Source organism: Papio anubis, chromosome 2 (assembly GCF_008728515.1).
Source record: "Papio anubis isolate 15944 chromosome 2, Panubis1.0, whole genome shotgun sequence".
Classification (NCBI taxonomy): domain Eukaryota; kingdom Metazoa; phylum Chordata; class Mammalia; order Primates; family Cercopithecidae; genus Papio; species Papio anubis.
In genome coordinates this window covers 21691475-21710886 of record NC_044977.1, presented here as the reverse complement: position 1 = coordinate 21710886, position 19412 = coordinate 21691475, and the positions used below count along the sequence as shown (strand labels likewise).

At 39.8% G+C, this 19412-nt stretch overlaps 1 protein-coding gene across 8 annotated transcripts in view; it reads right to left on the bottom strand.

Annotated features, from left to right (window-relative positions):
* NXPE3 (neurexophilin and PC-esterase domain family member 3) overlaps window positions 1-19412 on the bottom strand; it is a 43716-nt gene that overhangs the window by 19699 nt on the left and 4605 nt on the right. For 6 of the 8 annotated variants that reach the window (XM_009199368.3, XM_009199379.3, XM_009199371.4 and 3 more), the window contains 2 exons: window positions 17534-17851; window positions 1539-2293 (listed from right to left, as the gene is read on the bottom strand). In XM_009199368.3, coding sequence (XP_009197632.1) covers window positions 1539-2293; window positions 17534-17626 — 848 coding nt within the window. In that variant the 5' untranslated portion in view covers window positions 17627-17851. The remainder of the gene's footprint in view (window positions 1-1538; window positions 2294-17533; window positions 17852-19412) is intronic. The other 2 variants (XM_021933995.2, XM_021933996.2) reach the window with 1 other exon arrangement.

The window sequence follows — 19412 nt, the reverse complement described above, 5'->3', positions numbered from 1 at the left end:
GCATGTCTGAAACCTGAACTCAGGAATAAAATGAAAAAACTTGTTTTGGTTTTGTTTGGAGGAGTTGTGAAATTTAATTTTTTCATTTTGTACTGAGCCATAGAAAATACTAGTCTTCGCAGCAGTACAGTAAACACTGTACATTGAGTAGTGCTCCCTCTGCTGACCTTCCAAAGGTATGGCATGAATCCACTACACATGTACATAACCCGGTATGACCAAAAGCTGACTTCAGGGTGGAAAACTGAAGGGTTTTATTTTAGGAACTCCTACAAACCACATACTTTATGGTAGCAACTTGTCTCCCATCCGGTAATGAGTGGACATAAACTATGAAATTTTTTAGGGTGCCCACATGTACTTAACAAAAATACCTCCCTTTTATCCAAGAAAAAAATTATCTCTACCAAGGACTGTTTAAAAACAATATACTCCATTAAAAAGTAAAAAACATGTATACATTCTTTCAAACAATTGTACTTTTTTGTTGAGGCAGGGTCTCACTCTGTTGCCCAGGCTGTAGTGCAACTGTGATCACAGCTCACTGCAACCTCAAACTCCTGGGCTCCAGCCTTCCTCCCACCTCAGCCTCCCAAAGTGCTGGGACTACAGTCATGAGCCACCACACTTGGCCAAAATGGTACTTTTTAACCATGTAGCTTTTATAATTTTTTATGTCTTAGTAATGTTATGAAATGAAGAAAACACAAATTCTAATTCATATTGGTTCCATATTCCTTTCTGCACATTATTCTATGTATTTATCATCATGCTGAAAATATTTTATGCTTGTATTTGAAATAGAAATTTGAACACAATACTGCAATAATTTCAACAACTATATAGCTTAAAAAATATAGTTTTCTGTGGCATTCCTGACTTCCTATGCTTATTAAGTAAACCCAGCAATGTTGCCATATTCATAGTTTTTTAATCAGTATGTTCAAATGATTTTAAAAACCGTTATTATGTTACTTTTTAAAGTTTCAGTTCATTAGATACAAAGACAAAACACCAGCCTGACTACTAGGCCTACCAGCCTGTTCTTGGATTATATTTTTTCTTCATATAAAATAGATGGGGTCTTGCTATGTTGCCCAGGCTGGTCTCAAACTCCTGGGCTCAAGCAATCCTCCCATTTCATCCTCCCAAAGTGCTGGGATTACAAGCATGAGTCACCACCACACCTGGCCCTTGGATAACTTTTATCTGTTCTGTGAATAAGGGATTTTACTTACACAGCTACTGTGCAAACCCGCTATGTGGTTCTAAAGTAAAACAGATATGAGGGTAAAGAAAAAAATTCAAGGGTAAAAGGTCTTTAATTTGGACTTAGATAAGCACTAAGCTTCACTTGTAAAACACTAACGAAAAATACAAATCTATGTTTATTTTTTTATTCCCTACCTCTTCTGAATTGGGCCACGATGAGAGAGAGAGATAAGAAACACATACCCAATACCAGAAAGTCTCCTAAATGGGACAAGGACAGTGGAAAAGAACTCTTCAAATTATCCCCAAGAAAAAACAGCACGTACCTCTGGAAGAAAGCACTCTCTGCAGCAGTTAGGAGACCCTTCAGGTATCCACCTTTGAAATGGGTAATTCTGCTGCTGCAAGGGAGCTTCTTTGGTTTGAAGCAGAACCAGGGCTCCCCAGTGTAGAGGTCTGTAAAGTTACACAGCGGCAGATTCCCAGGAAGACACACGTTGCACTCAGTAGTTTCAGAAATTCTTCCCGAACGGAAGAGACTCTTGAAATAGACCCTGTCTGGTTTATCTTCCTGTAAGCGCTGAAGAACTCTGATCCCTTCACTGGGGTGGACCAGAAATATGGACACTTTAACTTTGCCCGGCCATAACAAAGTAAAGAAAACCTTGTAAAACCCATTCTGGTAGTCCACCACCCTGCCCACAGCCCCAGCCTGCAGCTTGGGGGAGTGAATTCTGGCCTGCAGGTAGTCTCCACCATACTTCTTGGGCTTTCTTTGAAAATCCTGTACATGAACCAGCACCTCCAGCTGGCTTCCCACCTGAAAGAAGGCAGCAGAGTTCAAGATGACAAAGTAGCTGGAAGAAGGGTCAGTGCTTTTCACAAAGGGAACTGGGGCCACATCAGGAACCTGTCGGTGCAAGGCAGCCAGCAAGGAGTCCTCCTCCATGCGCTCCTGGCTGGACAGGATCTGCTGATCATAGCCGCAGTAAGGATTTCGGCTAATTCCTGTCACCTGGGAGGAAATAAACTGTCCACTGCTGTCGATGAATGTGGCTGAAACAGTCTCATGGTCCAAGTACTAAAGAAGAAGACACAAACAACAGAAATTACCACTATAATAGGTCTCTGTATTTTCGGCATAAATTCAGAGGGCTCCCCACACTTCTGTGAGTTTTAGCTCCAGGAGCTCACACAGTGAGTTTGAGCTCCAGGATTCTCACAGTGAATATCAAAGAAAAAATTCTCTTGGGCTTCCAGGAAGGGAAAGGGAAAAGGACTCATTTTGAAGTATGCAGAGCACTGTGTTGTTCTGAGCAAAGCTGCCCCTCAAGAGAAACTACTTTATCAGAACCTAGCCTATTGGAGTTTTATCAGAGCCTAACCAACCTGAGAGAAGGGAAATACCCAACTCCAGCCCACTTTAGCCACCCAGTCCAACCTAAGATGGTGAAACACCAAGAAAAAAATAAACGAAAGGAATGGAGAAAGATATACCATGCTAACACTAACCCAAAAAAACCAGTAGCAGCTATATTAATTTCAGAGCAGATTTCAAAGCAAGGAAAGTTATCAAAGATAAAGGGGGTCATTACATAATAATAAAGGAGTCAATTCTCAAAAAAAAATAAATAAATAACAACCCTTAACATGTAAGTACCTAACCAATGAGTATCAAAACATGTGAAGCAAAAACTAACGGAGAAATAGATGAATCTACATTATAGTCTAAGACTTCAACACTCCTCTATCAGAAATACACAGATCCAGTAGGCAGAAAATCGGTAAGGACATAGCTGAATTCAACAGCACCATCAATAAACTGGATATAGTTGACATCTGTAAACTACTTCACATCAAGCTCACATGGAACATTCACCAAAACGGACCACATTCTGGGCCATAAAATGCACCTTAAAAATTTTTTTAAAATAAAAATCATACAATGTCTTCTCTTAAGCCATAATGAAATTAAACTAGAAATCAATAGAGATAGATAGCCGGAAAAATCCCAAAATGGTATACAAATGGGTAACATACAAAATCTCATGAGAAATTTTTAAATATTTTAACTAGGTGAAGGTGGAAATATAATTTATTAAACACTATAGGATGAAGCAAGAGAAGTGCTTAGAGGGAAATTCATAGTACTATACATATTTTAGGAAAGAAAAATGACCTAAAATGAATAATTTAACCTTACATCTTAGCAAACTAGAAAAAGAGGAGCAAACAATATCCAAAATAAGCAGAAGAAAAATAATAAATATGATAGTAGAAATCAGTGAAGTTGAAAACAGGAAATTAATAAAGAAAAATCAATGAAACCCAAAGCTGGTTTTTTAAGAGATCGATAAAATTGATAAGCCTCTAGCTAGGCTAAGAAAAAAAGAGGGAGGACACAAATTATTAATATCAGAAATGAAAAGGAGGCCATCACTACAGATCCCATGGACATTAAAGGAATAAAGGACTATTATGAACAATTCTGTGACCATAAATTGGATAACCCAGATGAAATGGACCAATTCCTTGAAGGACACAGTCCATAAAGAATCCACCTAATGATGCAAAAGTAATATTATAACTAGTGGAAATCAAATATAAAAGAATGAAGTAGGCCGGGTGCGGTGGCTCACATCTGTAATGCCAGCACTTTGGGAGGCTAAGGCAGGTGGATCACGAGTTCAGGAGTTCAAGACCAGCCTGGCCAACATGCTGAAACCCCACGTCTCTACTAAAAACAGAAAAATTAGCCGAGCATGATGGCGGGTGCCTGTAATCCCAGCTACGCAGAAGGCTGAGGCAGAGAACTGTTTGAACCTGGGAGGCGGAGGTTGCAGTGAACCAACATTGCACCACTGCGCTCCAGGTTGGGTGACAGAGTGAGACTCCATCTCAAAAAAATAATAATAAATAAGAAAGAATGCGTAGTGCTTTCTTCATCACTTAGAGTAGAAAGTTAAGATATATTATCTTAGGCTGTTGGGGAAATAAAAAGTCTAAATACATTATTTAATGTTATATATAGAAATAAAATTAATTTTACAAATTGTGGAAGGAGAATGAAGTAAGCAGAGGCCTTATCTTTCATTAACAGTAGTAGGTCGGGTGCAGTGGCTCATGCCTGTAATTCCAACACTTTGGGAGGCTGAGGCAGAAGAACTGCTTAAGGCCAGGAGTTCAAGACCAGCCCGGGCAACATAGCAAGACCCGATCTCTACAACAAATTTTTTTTAAAAGTTAGCCAAGCGTGGTGGCACATGCCTGTAGTCCTAAGCTACGTGAAAGGCTGAGCTGGGAGGATCACCGAAACCAGGAGCTCCAGGTAGTAGTGAGCTATAATCACACCACAGAACTCCAGCCTGAGCAACAGAGCAAGACCTTGTCTCTAACAAATACATAAATAAATATAAACTAAAACTAGGCTGGGCACAGTGGCTCACACCTGTAATCCCAGCACTTTGGGGCAGAGGTGGGCAGACCGGGATCGCTTGAGCTCAAGAGTTCGAGACTAGCCTGGGCAACATGGTGAAACCCCGTCTCTACTAAAAATACAAAAATTAAGCTGGGTGTGGTGGTGCACCTCTGTAATTTTAGCTATCCAGGAGGCTGAAGCACAAGAATTGCTTGAACGCAGGAGGCAGAGGTTGCAGTGTGCTGAGATCGTGCCACTGCGCTCCAGCCTGGACAACAGAACAAGATCCTGTCTCAAAAACTTATATATGTGCATATATAAGTGTGTGTATATGTGTGTGTGTACATATATGTGTGTATACATATATGAGGATTGCTTGAGCCCAGGAGTTAGAGGTTACAGTGAACAATGACTGTGCCACTGCACTCTAGCCTGGGCAACAGAGTGAGACCCTGTGCTTAAAAAAAAGAAAAAGAAAAAAAAAAACAGCAGTAGCAGAAACACCCAGCATTTATTGTAAGCATTTATGTGCTGGATACTCTTATAAACAGTTTACATGAATCTTTAAATTCAATGTTCAAATTATCACATGTGGTAAGTCCTATTATTATGTTCATTTTATAGAAGAGGAAACTGAGGCAAAGAATAGCTTAATAATTTGCTCAAGGCCATGTAGGTCAGAAGCAGCAGAGGATTAGAAGCCAAGCTGTCTGAATTGACACCTGTGTTCTTTTTTTTTTTTTTTTTCTTTTTTCTTTTTTTTTGAGACGGAGTCTGGCTCTACCACCCAGGCTGGAGTGCAGTGGCCAGATCTCAGCTCACTGCAAGCTCCGCCTCCTGGGTTTACACCATTCTCCTGCCTCAGCCTCCCGAGTAGCTGGGACTACAGGCGCCCGCCACCATGCCCGGCTAGTTTTTTGTATTTTTTAGTAGAGACGGGGTTTCACCATGTTAGCCAGGATGGTCTCGATCTCCTGACCTCGTGATCCACCCGTCTCGGCCTCCCAAAGTGCTGGAATTACAGACGTGAGCCACCGCGCCCGGCCGACACCTGTGTTCTTAACCACCATGCTACACTGCCTCATATGAGCAAGTCAGGAGATAACTCGTAAGGTTCACAAATCAAGATATAAGTATGTAATGTATAATTAGTGCTAACTACCCAAATAATTAAAAATAAGCAATGATATTCACTCAGCGTAAAGAATGGGGAGGGAATCCAATTGTGTACTTAATACCATTCTCCATTCTTGGAAATTTCCATGCATTCCATGAACTACTTTATTAGTAAACAGGATACAGGAACAAATGGGCAGGAAAAGAGTTATATACCTAACCTGAGGCATATAACTAGCCTACCTAAGATGTAGAAAACTACGCGTTACGTTATGCAATTAGTTAAACTTCAGGGGAATAAACAACAACAACGCAAAACCAAAAATTTCTCTCCTCAATAGCTATAGCGTTTCCTTGTTTCTAGCAAAACACTTAAACAAGGCCTCAGGCTCCCCACCTATGGCAAACCACTGCAAAATCCTACATGAGGTAAAAATAATCTCAAGATACAAGAATGTTTAATGCTCTTCCTAGATTCTGCATTTTTCCCCTCTCATTTTATGCTAACACACACACATTTTCATTTTAAAGAATCCCATCTAGGAGCCTCCATTTTGAAGGGTACATGGTACATGGCAGTATTTGTTTATTTTAAAAATGGCAAGGGGAAAACAAAACTGACTTTGAAAAATTCCCTTTATTACCTTACTGATTACCTTTCAGGAAATGTTCCAGCCACCCTCTCCTTTTTAGTTGTTGTAAGTCTGTGACACACCATTAAGGACCAAATCATGCACCATGTGATTACAGCATAGCTCTTCTTCCAAACCTTTTCCTCTCTTCCTCACCCAACTGACTGACACATGCAACCCAATCCAGAAATCACCATACATTTGGTGGTAACTCCCCTAAACTTTACTTGCAAATGACAAAAATGCAAAAATGTCAATCTGCTTAACTTTCCTAAAGACAACGGCAACTTCATGCCTGCCATCTTTTTAGGTTCAGAGCTAACAGGAAACACCAAACAGATGGCTCACTCCTCGAGTCATCATAACCTATGGGCTGGAGTGAACATGGTGATTGCCTGTCCCACATCCATTTTACTCCTGGCCTACTGAACCACAGCAATGCTGTTTGCTGACCTGTCAGCTCAGGGGTGGGCCTAACTGATGGAGGGGTAATCCCAGGTAAATGGCTGGTTCAGGAATGGGCATGTGACCCAATTCTAGACTATGAGAACCAGAAGAGGCTGCTGGAGGCTTATGCTTGCAAGCAGCCAAATCCAGGCACCACTAATCCCCCCTGCTAACAGCTATTTGAATTTTACTTATGAATTAAAAAACACAGTATTTTGAGATCGTTTCAAGAGAAAAACTGCTTCTTCAGGTGGACATGTACACGAAAGCAAAAACGCCATTACTCCGGCAGCCATCCTACAATCAACCATGAAGGAGGATGCCATAGATAAAAGGTAACATACAAAAGAAGGCACAGTAAAGAGGCTTACAGACAAACAGAGGCTGATTCTCAAAAGAACTATGCCCAACCTATCCACTGACTTCTATTCAAATGAGTAATATGTATTACCATTAGCTTGAAACAGGTGCCTTTACTTGAAGCCCAAAGTCCTAATACACAGGTGTTATAATACATATCTAAAATATCAATGAATAAGGCAAAAGAAAAAAAATGCAGAACTTTCTCAATGAGAGCTTATCACAGAAATAAAAGGCTGCAATTCTCCCTCTAACCTTTTGTTAGATATTCCTACAAATACCCCCTTCTCATATTATGGGCTGTTTTTTGAGTTTTTCTGTTTGTTTGTTTGTTTGTTTGTTTGTTTGTTTGTTTTAGACAAGTCTCACTTTGTTGCCCAGGGTGAAGTGCAGTGTTGCAATCTCGGCTCAGTGCAACCTCTGACACCAGGATTCAAGTGATTCTCATGTCTCAGCCTCCCGAGTAGCTAGGATTATAGGCACCCGCTACTAGGCCCAGCTTTTTTGTATTTTTAGTAGAGATGGGGGTTTCACCATGTTGGCCAGGCTGGTCTCAAACTCCTGACCTCAGATGATCCACCCACCTGGGCCTCCCAATGTGCAAGGAATCCAGGTATGAGCCACTGCGCCATCTTATGTAATATTTTTAATTAAAATTGAGTCTGCTTTTTAGAAACTGGTAAGATACTCCAACCACAAGAGTACAGTTAAGTGTCAGAAGCATAGTATGGAAAGGGATTAGGGAGTGAGAGACTGCCAAATTTCAGAGCCAGAGCTTTTTCCCCATTTACTCCAAGCTTCTTTATCAATTATCATCACAGTAATAAGCAGCTTAAAATTCATGACAACAGTATCATGCTGGACAAGATCACCTCTTCAGACAGGTGAAAATGCTTATAGCTCCCTCCACTAAAAGATGCATCTGATTTTAAATATCACAACTGTTTATTCAATACTGATACCTCCCGTCTCCATTCGGTAGAAAAGAGTTGGTTCGTTCAAATAATTAGAGCTTTTAGCTGGCATTAAGTACGGAAGTTTCCAAGAACTGAAGTGGAACAAAAGAATAATTTTCTAACATTTCCTCCTGACTGTTATAACATTACTGATGTGGGACTGTGGCCTACCCTCTCAAGTCTCTCTGTCTCTCCCTTTGCCTTCCTCCTTCTCTACCCAAGACCTACACAACTATCTTTTTTCTCTATTATAATATTTAGTGTGTTGAATATGATAAAATTAGCACACACATTCACAAAAGCAATGCAGGTAAGTGCCATGCACACTTAAGGTCTTGAAATTTATTGTCCCTCTGCCATCCGACTCCATCTAGAAATGCATTATTTCAAACTCCATCTAGAAAACCATTATTTCAAACCTCTGTACACAAACCTCCTGGGCTCTACCCTCCTTCTACCTTCCATCTCCTTTACAGCCAGAAACTCCCTGAATGTCCTACTCTCTGGCAGCAAATGTATCTGCATTACCAACCATCATGATATATTTCCCTCTTAGGTCAGAGAAAGGAACATGGCTCCTCCTATAAAATTAATAAAATAAGAATATTCACAATATACTCATGTTGCTTGTCCTACAAAAGGTTATGTGCTCCACCTGTGCTCTAGATCTCATCCTCTCCTCCCCCTTTTCCACTTCTCTATAATCTCTTTCCCCACAAATTCAAGTCCCTCAAACTTCCACTTCCGGCCAAGATAGAGAAACAGTAATGCACTTTAGCCTCCCACATGAAACAACCGAAAACAAAAGCCAAAATATATGAAACAATGCTTTTCCAGACACTAGGCATCAGACAATAAAACACAGTGATGCCTAATAGACAGTAAACAAACGAAGTGAGCCCTAGGACTGTCCTTTGCTTAGCGTCTTGAGAGAGTTTCCAGGTTGCAGCACAGAAAGAGGAGCCCAGGTAGAGCATGGCAAACCACCCAAGGCAAGGAGATGAGGCTGAGAGTCTTAAAGACCATGGTGATTATAATTCACAGGAAAGCAGAACAACTGTGAAGAAAAATAACTCAGGAGATCTACAGAGAGTCCCACTCCAGTATTCAACAGAGCAATTATGAGCATATGTGTATAAGGAAACTATTGGAGGCTGGGGAAAGAACTACCTGAAAGAAAAATTTAAAAAATAAAAAAATTAAAAAACAGTAACCTGAGTTTATACAGGAATAGTACTTCCTACCAGCCAGACTGGAAAAGCACAGATTAAAAAAAAAAACAAAAACAAAAAAACATACACACACAAAAACACCTTGTCAATTAATACAAAAAAAAAAAAGGCAGACTAAAAGGAAGAAGGGAATAAAGAAGAGGTGGGACAAATATAAAACAAATAGCAAAATGGTAGATGTAACCATAATGCTTTCAAAAAATATATTAAAGGTAAACAGGCTAAGCACCCCAACTAAAAGGCAGAGATTATCAGACTGTATTAAAAAACAAGATCCAATTACATGCTAGCTAGAAGAAACTTGCTTTAAATATAAAAACACCACAGACAACATCAATATGAATGGGCAAAAGCTAGAAGCATTTCCCGTGAAAGCCAGCACAAGAAAAGGATGTCACCTCTCACCACTTATATCCAACACTGGAAATCCTAGCCAAAGGATCAGGCAAGAGAAAGAAATAAAGGCATCCAAATAAGAAGAGAGGAAATCAAACTATCTCTGTTTGCAGACAATAAGATTCTATATCTAGAAAAACCCATAATCTCAGCCCAAAAGCTTGTCCAATTAACAACTTCAGCAAAGTTTCAGAATACAAAAACAACGTACAAAAATCACTAGCATTCCTATACATCAACAACAGCCAAACTGAGAGCCAAATCAGAAAGGCAATCCCATTCACAGTTGTCACAAAAAGAATGAAATACTCATGAATACAGCTAACAAAGGAGGTGAAAGAGCTCTAAAATGAGGATTACAAAACACTATTCAAAGAAATCAGAGAAGACACAAACAAATGGAAGAACATTCCATGCTCATGAATAAGAAGAATCAATATAATTAAAATGGCTATACTGCCCAAAGCAATTTACAGATTCAATGCTATTCCTATCAAACTACCAACAACATTCTTCATAAAACCAGAAAAAACTATTTTAAAATTCATATGGAACCAAAAAGAGTCCGAATAGCCAAGGCAATCCTAAGCAAAAAGCACAAAGCTGGAGTCATCATGTTACCTGACTTCAAACTATACTACAAGGCTACAGTAACCAAAACAGCATAGTACTGGTACAAAAACAGGCACAGAGACCAACAAAACAGAATAGAGAATCCAGAAACAAGGCCACACATTTACGACCAATCTGATCTTCAACAAAGCTGACAAAAACAAGCAATGAGGAAGACTCCCTATTCAATAAATGGTGCTGGAATAACTGGCTAGCCATATGCAAAAAATTGAAACTGGACCCATTCCTTACACTATATACAAAAATCAACTCAAGATGGAGTAAAGATTTAAATGTAAAATCCAAAACTGTCAAAACCCTAGAAGACAACCTAGGCAATACCATCCCAGACACAGGAATGGGTAAAGATGTCATGACAAAAACACCAAAAGCAATTCCAACAAAAGCAGAAATGGACAACTGGGCTCTAATTAAACTTAAGAGCCTCTGCACAGCAAAAGAAACTACCAACAGAGTAAACAGACAACCTGCAGAACAGGAGAAAATATTTGCAAACCATGCATCTGACAAAGGTCTAATACCCAGCATCTATAAGGAACTTAAACAAATTTACAAGAGAGAAACAACCCCATTAAAAGGTGGGCAAAGGACATGAACAGAAACTTCTTAAAAGAAAACACACATGTGGCCAAAGAGCATATAAAAAAAAGCTCAATTATCACTGATCATTAGAGAAATGCAAATCAAAACCACAGTGAGATCTCACACCAGTCAGAATAGCTATTATTAAAAAATTTTTTTAAAAAAACAGATGCTGGCAAGTCTGAAAAGGAAAGGGAACAGTGTTGGTATGAGTTGAAAATTAGTTCAATGATTGTGGAAAGCATTATGGCAATTCCTCAAAGGCCTAAAAGCAGAACTACCATTCCACCCAGCAATCTTATCACGGGTTATATACCCAGAGGAATAGAAATCATTCTACCGTAAAGACACATGCATGCAAATGTTCATTGCAGCACTATTCACAATGGCAAAGACATGGAATCAACCTAAATGCCCATCAATAACAGATTGGATAAGGCCAGGCGCGGTGGCTCACGCCTATAATCTCAACCAACATAGTGAAACCTCGTCTGTACTAAAAACACAAAAATTAGCCGGGCATGGTGGCAGAAACCTGTAATCCCAGTTACTCGGGAGGCTGAGGCAGCAGAATCACTTGAACCCGGGAGGCGGAGGATGCAGTGAGCAGAGATCACGCCATTGCACTCCAGCCCAGGTGACAGTGCAAGACTCTGACTCAAAAATAAATAAATAACAGATTGGATAAAGAAAATCTTATGTTCCATAAGAAATATAAGAAAATGTAAGAAAATCTTATATTACATATACAGCATGGAATACTATGCAGCCATAAGAACGAACAAGATCATGTCTTCTGTGAGAGCATGGATGGAGCTGGAGGTTATTATCCTTAGCAAACTAACACAGGAACAGAAACCCAAATACAGCATGTATTCACTTATAAGTGGGAACTAAATGATAAGAACTTATGAACACAAAGAAGGAAACAACACATGGGGTTTACTTGAGTGGGGAGAGTGGGAGGAGGGAGAGGAGCAGAGAGGGTACTGGGCTTAATAACTGGGTGATGAAATAATATGTACACAAACCCCCATGACATATGCTTTCCTATGTCAGAAACCTTCACATGTACCCCCAAACCTAAAACAAAAGTTTAAAAAGAAATATAATTCAATAAATAAATAGATAGATATAAAAACACAAATAGGTTTAAAAAATAACAACTGGCTGGGTGTGGTGGTGACTCACACCTGTAATCTCAGCACTTTGGAAGGCCAAGGCAGCCGGATCACTTGAGCCCAGGAGTTCAAGACCAACCTGGGCAACATGGCGAAACCCTGTATCTAAAAGAAAATACAAAAAATTAGCCAGACGTGGTGATGCACACCCATTGTCCCAGCTACTCAAGGGGCTGAGAGGGAAGGATTGCTTGAGCCCAGGAGACAGAGGTTGTGGTGAGCAATGGTTGTGCCACTGCACTCCAGCCTCGGCAACAGAGCATGACCCTGTCTCAAAAAAAAATAAAAAATAATAAAATTATGGGAAAAGATGTACTTGCTAACAGTAAACAAAGAAAAGCTAGAGTGATTATATAATACCATATAGAGTACCTTTCGGAGCAAAGAATTTTACCAAGGATGAAGAAGGCCAACTCATGATGATAAAGCAACTAAATTCATCAAGAGGACACAATTCTAAACATTTATGTACCTAAGAACAGAACTTCACAACACATGAAGTGAAAACTGACAGAAATGCAAGGTGAAATAGACAAATTCACAATTATAATGAAAGATTTCAATAGTCTCCTTTCAATAACTGATAGAGCATATAGACAGAAAATAGTAAGGACATTCAGAAGATGACCAACACCATGAACCATGCTGATCTAACCGACATTTAAAGAATACTCCACACAATAAAAGCAGAATGCATTCCTTTCCAGTACACATAGAATATATACCAAAATGGACCACATTCTGTGCCATAAACAAATCTCAATAATGTTTTAAAAGAATTCAAGTCATACAAAGTATGTTCTCAGAGGAATTAAATTAGGACTCAGTAACAGAAAGGTATTTGCAAAATATCCAAATATTTGAAAGTTAAATAACACTTCTAAATAATATACAGGGCTGGATGCAGTGGCTCACACCTGTAATCGCAGCACTTTGGGAGGCTTAGGCAGGAGGATCGCTTGGGCCCAGAAGTTTGAGAAAAGCCTGGACAACATGGTGAGACCCCATCTCTGCAAAAATGTAAAAAATTAGCTGGGCATGGTGGCACACACCTGTAGTCCGAGTTACTTGGGAGGGGGAGGTGGGAGGATCACTTGAGCCCAAAGGTTGTGGCTGCAGTGAGCAATGAGCATGCCATTGCACTCCAGCCTAGGCAACAGAGTGAAAACCTGTCATTAAAAAAAAATCTAAATAACACATGGGTTAAAGAAAAGAAAAAGAGAAATTAGAATGTAGTTCAGCTGCATGAAAATGCAAATGAGAACAATATCTAAATGTGTGGTATACACTAGAGCAGTATATAGAAATTAATTTTTTAGGCCGGGCGCGGTGGCTCAAGCCTGTAATCCCAGCACTTTGGGAGGCTGAGACAGGCGGATCACGAGGTCAGGAGATCGAGAAATTAATTTTTTAATTTTTTTTTATTTTTTTAGAGACAGGGTCTCACTTTGTTGCCCAAGCTGAAGTGCAGTGACATGATCATAGCTCACCATAATATCAAACTCTTGGGCTCAAGGGATCCTTTCCTCTCAGCTTCCCAAGTAGCTAGGACTACAGGTGCATACCACTACTACACTTAGCTAATTTTTCAAAAATTTTTGTAAAGATGGGGTCTCACTATGTTGCCCAGGCTGGTCTCAAACTTCTGGCCTCAAGTAATCCTCCTGTCTCAGCCTCTCAAAGTGCTGGGATTACAGGCCTAAGCCACCACACCCAGTCTTGTAGAAGAAAACTTATAGAATTAAACATTTAATTAGAAAAGAAAAATCTCAAAACAATGACTTTAGCTACCACTTTAAGAAACTACGAAGAGACAATTAAATCCAAAGTAAACAGAAAACTGGAAATAATAAAGATCAGAATGGAAACTGACCAAACAAAAAAACAGAAAAAATACAGAAAATAAAATCCAAAGCTGGTTCTTCAAAAAGATCAATAAAACACAAACCTCTGGTCAGAGTGATCATGAGTAATAAGATAAACACAATTCTACAGATATTAAAAGGATAAAAGGGATTTGGGAGATCTATTTCAAGACAATGTAAATAAGACTTAATGCTACTGAGACCAGGCATGGTGGCTCACGCCTGTAATCCTAGCACTTTGGGAGGCTGAGGTGGGTGGATTGCTTGAGGTCAGGAGTTCAAGACCAGCCTGGCCAACATGGCAAAACCCCATCTTTACTAAAAATACAAAAATTAGCTGGGCACAGTGTCAGACGCCTGTAATCCCAGCTACTCGGGAGGCTGAAGAAAGAGAATCACTTGAACCTGCGAGGAGGAGGTTGCAGTGAGCCGAGATTGCACCCCTGCACTCCAACCCAGGCAAAAGGTCAAGACTCCATCTCAAAAAAAAAAGACTTAATGCTACTGAGCTGTACACCTAAAAATAACTAAGATTAGCAAATTTTATGTTTTTATCACAATTTTTTTAAAGGATAACAAAGTAGATCAAAGACCTAAACATAAGAGCTAAAACTATAAAACTCTTAGAAGAAAACAGAGGAAAGGTCTCACAACATTGAATTTGGCGATGATTTCTTGGATATGACACCAAATACACAGGCAACAGAAGTCAAAATAGATAAACTGGACTACATTCAAAGTAAAACTTTTTGTGTATCAGAGGACAAAATCAGAGTGAAAAAGCAACCTACGGAATGGGAGAAAATATTTGCAAATCATATGTCTGATAAGGAGTGAATATCCAGAATATATTAAAAACTCCTACAACTCAACAACAACAACAAAAAAAAACAAACAACTCCATTAAACAATGAGTACAGGAATTGGATATTTCTCCAAAAGCACATGATAGAAAGATGCTCAACATCATTAATAATTACGGCAATGCAAATTAAAATTACTATTATACATTACCTCACACCCACAAAGAAGGCTACTATCAAAAACAAAACAAAATAACAAGTACTGGCGAGGATGCAAAGAAATTGGAACCCTTGTGTACTATTGATGTGGATAAAAAATGATGCAGCTATTATGGAAAACAATATGGTGGTGCCTCAAAAAATTAAAATTGCCATATGATCCAGTAATTCCATTTGTGGGTACATATTCCAAAGAATGAAAAGCAGAGTCTTGAAGAAATACTTGTTATCCACTATAGCCAAAAGGTAGAAACAACCCAAATGTCAGATGAATGGATAAAATGTGGTATGTATGTACATGCTGTAGCATGTTATCAGAATTTCCTTCCTTTTTAAGGTTGAATAATATTCCTCCATCTATGTGTAGACAGAGAAGTATTACTCAGCCTTAAAAAGAAAAGAAATTTTGATAACATGCTACATGAGTGAACCTTAGGCACATTATGCTAACAGAAATAAGCCAATCACAAAAAGACAAATACCAGGCCAGGCTTGATGGCTCACACCTGTGATCCTAGCACTTTGGAAGGCCAAAGTGAGAGGATCGCTTGAGGTCAGGAGTTCAAGACTAGCCTGGTCAAACGGCATAACCCCATCTCTACTAAAAATACAAAAATTAGCTAAGCGTGGTGGCACACTCCTGTAATCCCAGCTACCCGGAAGGCTGAGGCATGAGAATCACTTGAACCCAGGAGGCAGAGGTTGCAGTGAGCCAAGATCATGCCACTGCACTCCAGCCTGGGCAACAGAGTGAGACTCTGTCTCAAACAAGAAAAAAAAAAAAAAAAAAGGACAAATATCATATGATTCCACTTGTATAAGGTACTTAGAGTTGTCAAGTTCACAGAGACACAAAGTAGAACTGAGTGAATGCCAGGGGAAGCGGGTAGGCAAGAATGGGTAATCATTGTTTTTTGGTTTTTTTTTTTTTTTTTTTTTTTTTTTTTGAGACGATCTCCCTCTGTAGCCCAAGCTGGGGGGCAGTGGCATGATCTCGGCTCACAGCAACCTCTGCCTCCCAGGTCCAAGTGATTACCATGCTTCAGCCTCCGGAAGAGCTGGGATTACAGGCGTGCACTGCCACGCTCAGCTAATTTTTGTATTTTTAGTAGAGACGGGGTTTCACCACGTTGACCAGGTTGGTCTCGAACTCCTGACCTCAAGGGATCCTCCCACCTCAGCCTCCCAAAGTGCTGGGATTACAGGCGTGAGCCACTGCGCCTGACCTAGGTAATCACTGTTTAATGGGTAAAGAGCTGCAGTTTGAGAAGATGAAAAAGTTCTAGACATAGATGGTGGTGGTGATTGCACAACAATGTGAATGTACTTAACGTTACTCAATTGCACACTTAAAAACGGTTAAAATGACAAATTCTATGTTATGTTTATTTACCACAAAAAAATACTTTAAAAAAAGAGGGGTTTCTAAAATATCTAGACACATCATCAACAGCTTCCAGGTAAAGGAACTATCGGTGTAGGATTGGTAGTGTCTTATATAGTAAAACATGCAAGAACAGTTTAAGCAAAGAAAAAGAAGAAGAAATACCTAGCTTTTATGCCTTAAGCCTATTTCTAATAGGAAATCTTTAACAGACTCTTTGACAGAATTACTTCACATTCTCCAAAGTACCTAACAAATTTTACTCATAGCGCACAGAAAAAGATCTGCAGGACTTCAGTGTGCCCATTTCACAGTGAGATTAGGTGTTCTGCTAAAAACCACAAAGTTGATTCCAGCAGGAGAAATTTTTTTAAAAGCCTATGGCTTGACTTTTAGAGCACCTTATGCTAATAAAACCCAGTAAGAAAAGAAATGCCATAATTAAGTTGGATATGTAAAAAGTACCACAAGCCAACAAAACAAAAGGACAGCATCCTTTATACAGAAACTCCTCCATAAATTTTGGTTATATAAGTTCACATCGGGCTGGGGCCAGGGAAGAAGGAACACTACTAAGTACCTTCTTAGTAACAGGCCCTTGTGAGGGGTTCAGTTAAGACATGGTCCCTGCCCCTCAGTACCATCTAGTAATCTCCAAAACAGACTCGTCTACTCCCTCCCTTGAAATACTCCTTCAGCTTTTTCCCATGGGTCGACTAGAAGTTCCCCTCCTTGAAGAGGTTTTTCCTTTATCACTCTAAAGCTATCCTAGAATAGCTCCCTTTCCTTATTGCACTTTTCACCATCTCCAGTTATCATTACTATTATTATGTGATTATGATTACTACTATTCTTCCATGCACACTTATAATATGAACTCTAGAATGAAAGGCCCATAAGTGAAGAAACGACTTCACTGTACCCTCGGTGACTAGCACAGTATATAACCATTGTGAGCATGCAAATACTTACCAAATAAATGAAAACAAGAACTGTGACTACGATAAGTTTCCAATAACCAACTTCTCCCAGGCTAGCTAGCCCCAAATCCCCAGATTCGGCTCCCTTAGTTACGAGGGATTATACTGGGTACTCACCTCTACCTGAGTAACATTGATGACCAGCACCACCACCATCAACACTGCAAGCAGACAGCAGAAAAGCCGTAGTTTGAAGAAATTGGTCCACATTGTCTGGCTGTGTCTTGTTCACCCATGGCCAACACCATGCTACCTTCACTCTTTAAAATTCCATGTCTTTGTTTTTCTGAGCTGCAGATGAGCTTTCAAGTTCATTTGCTTCTATCCTGCTAGTACCCTTAAGAGCTCTTATGTAGAGGAGAGACTGCAGTTGATTCAAGAAGCACATTTTTCTTCAAAGAGGAGAGATGAGAGAACATCACCAATTGCAATGGCCTAGGGTGGGGTGAGAGGAAAAACATCACACTTCCTCTTCCTTAACCTTATCTAAGGCCCAAAGTCACAAGCAGAAAGCAAAGAGACAGAGCACAGTAACGTCTTTTCATTTCCAGACAATCTCAAAGTTTCCTTTTCCAGTGTCAGGCTTCTGTGTAAATACATTATTTCCCCTATTGCCTATTTAGGTTTTAACTTTTAAGATAGCAAGGAAGTATGCTTCAAACTCAGAAATTGTGAAATAAAAGTAACTGTTAAATTTCTACAGAGACCAATCAATAAAATCACTTCCCTTCCCCTTCCCTTTAAATTATGTAACACTGCTACATTAACCACACTTAAAGAACATGAAGAGGAAACTGTTTTCATGAAGAGCTCTGGGATACTGTGCAAAGCATCCTGACATTCTCTGGAAAACAGTAAGTGCCACCCCTCTCATACAGACGTATGGTAGGAGATGCGACACGCTCTTTAGGTTTCCAGCTCTCCCCACCGCATATGTGGTCCTGATGCTCCCTCAGCTAAGTAGTAAGGCACAGGAGGACACACACCTGCCTGGAAGATGTGGGAGAGGAAAGTCAAGCTTGAAAAATGGGTAACAGGATCCTAAAATCCTTCATCACACCTGCCAGAGGCAGGGGACTTCAGAGTCAGCCGTGCCTAACTGTTCTCCCACGTAACAAATTCAAATGCTCTTTCCACTTGCCATTTCGATACAGGTAAACAGAAAATGTCCTAGTATTCTATCCCCAGGGAGACGTTCCATGAAGGGCAGGACACAGAAATAAAGGCAGAAAGGGTACAAAATCATGATGCAGAGTATCTTAGAACAGCTCAGCTGCATCAACTCTCCCCTCCACTTTGTGTTGGACCTGGCAAGCCCCCATTCTCTCACTCCTCTGCCTCACCAGTCTGAACCAGTCCCAACCACAATGACAATGTGGTTCACAAAGGAGATGGGCACAAAGGAGAACAAGCTCTCCATCCTCAGAGTTCCCATAGTACTTATTATTTTCACTTCTCAGCTGATCTCTATTTGTATTTTTTTCTCCCTCACACTCCATTTGTATTTCTTATCTCTCAAACTAGACTACACCAATTATGACTATATTTTTTTTAAAAAACCATATATCAGAGAAAAGCAACTTAATGATACTGCATCATACTTTTCTGATTTGCTCAAGGTACTTAGTTCTTTACATGGTACACAATGATTCAACAATCTACGCAACAAATAATTATGGAGGCCTACTCTGTACCACACACTGTACTAAATGCCAGAAATTCCCCTTGAAAAACTTATGCTCATATTAGACAAGACGTCAGTACCTTTTTAGGAAGAAATAAATCCACCAGTCCTGGCCATCTCCACAGGGATGCCAGGAACTGTGAAAGACTGTGCTTCTCCATTTCCTGACCCCTAACACCTCCTCTCTCCAATATCCAGGCACTCATTCACCTCAAACTGTCTATAACTTCTTGGAAGAAGCTGGCTGCAAAATAGAGGATAACTCTGTCATCAGGGTCCCAACTGTTCTGCTATCGAAATCCTTCTCAAAAA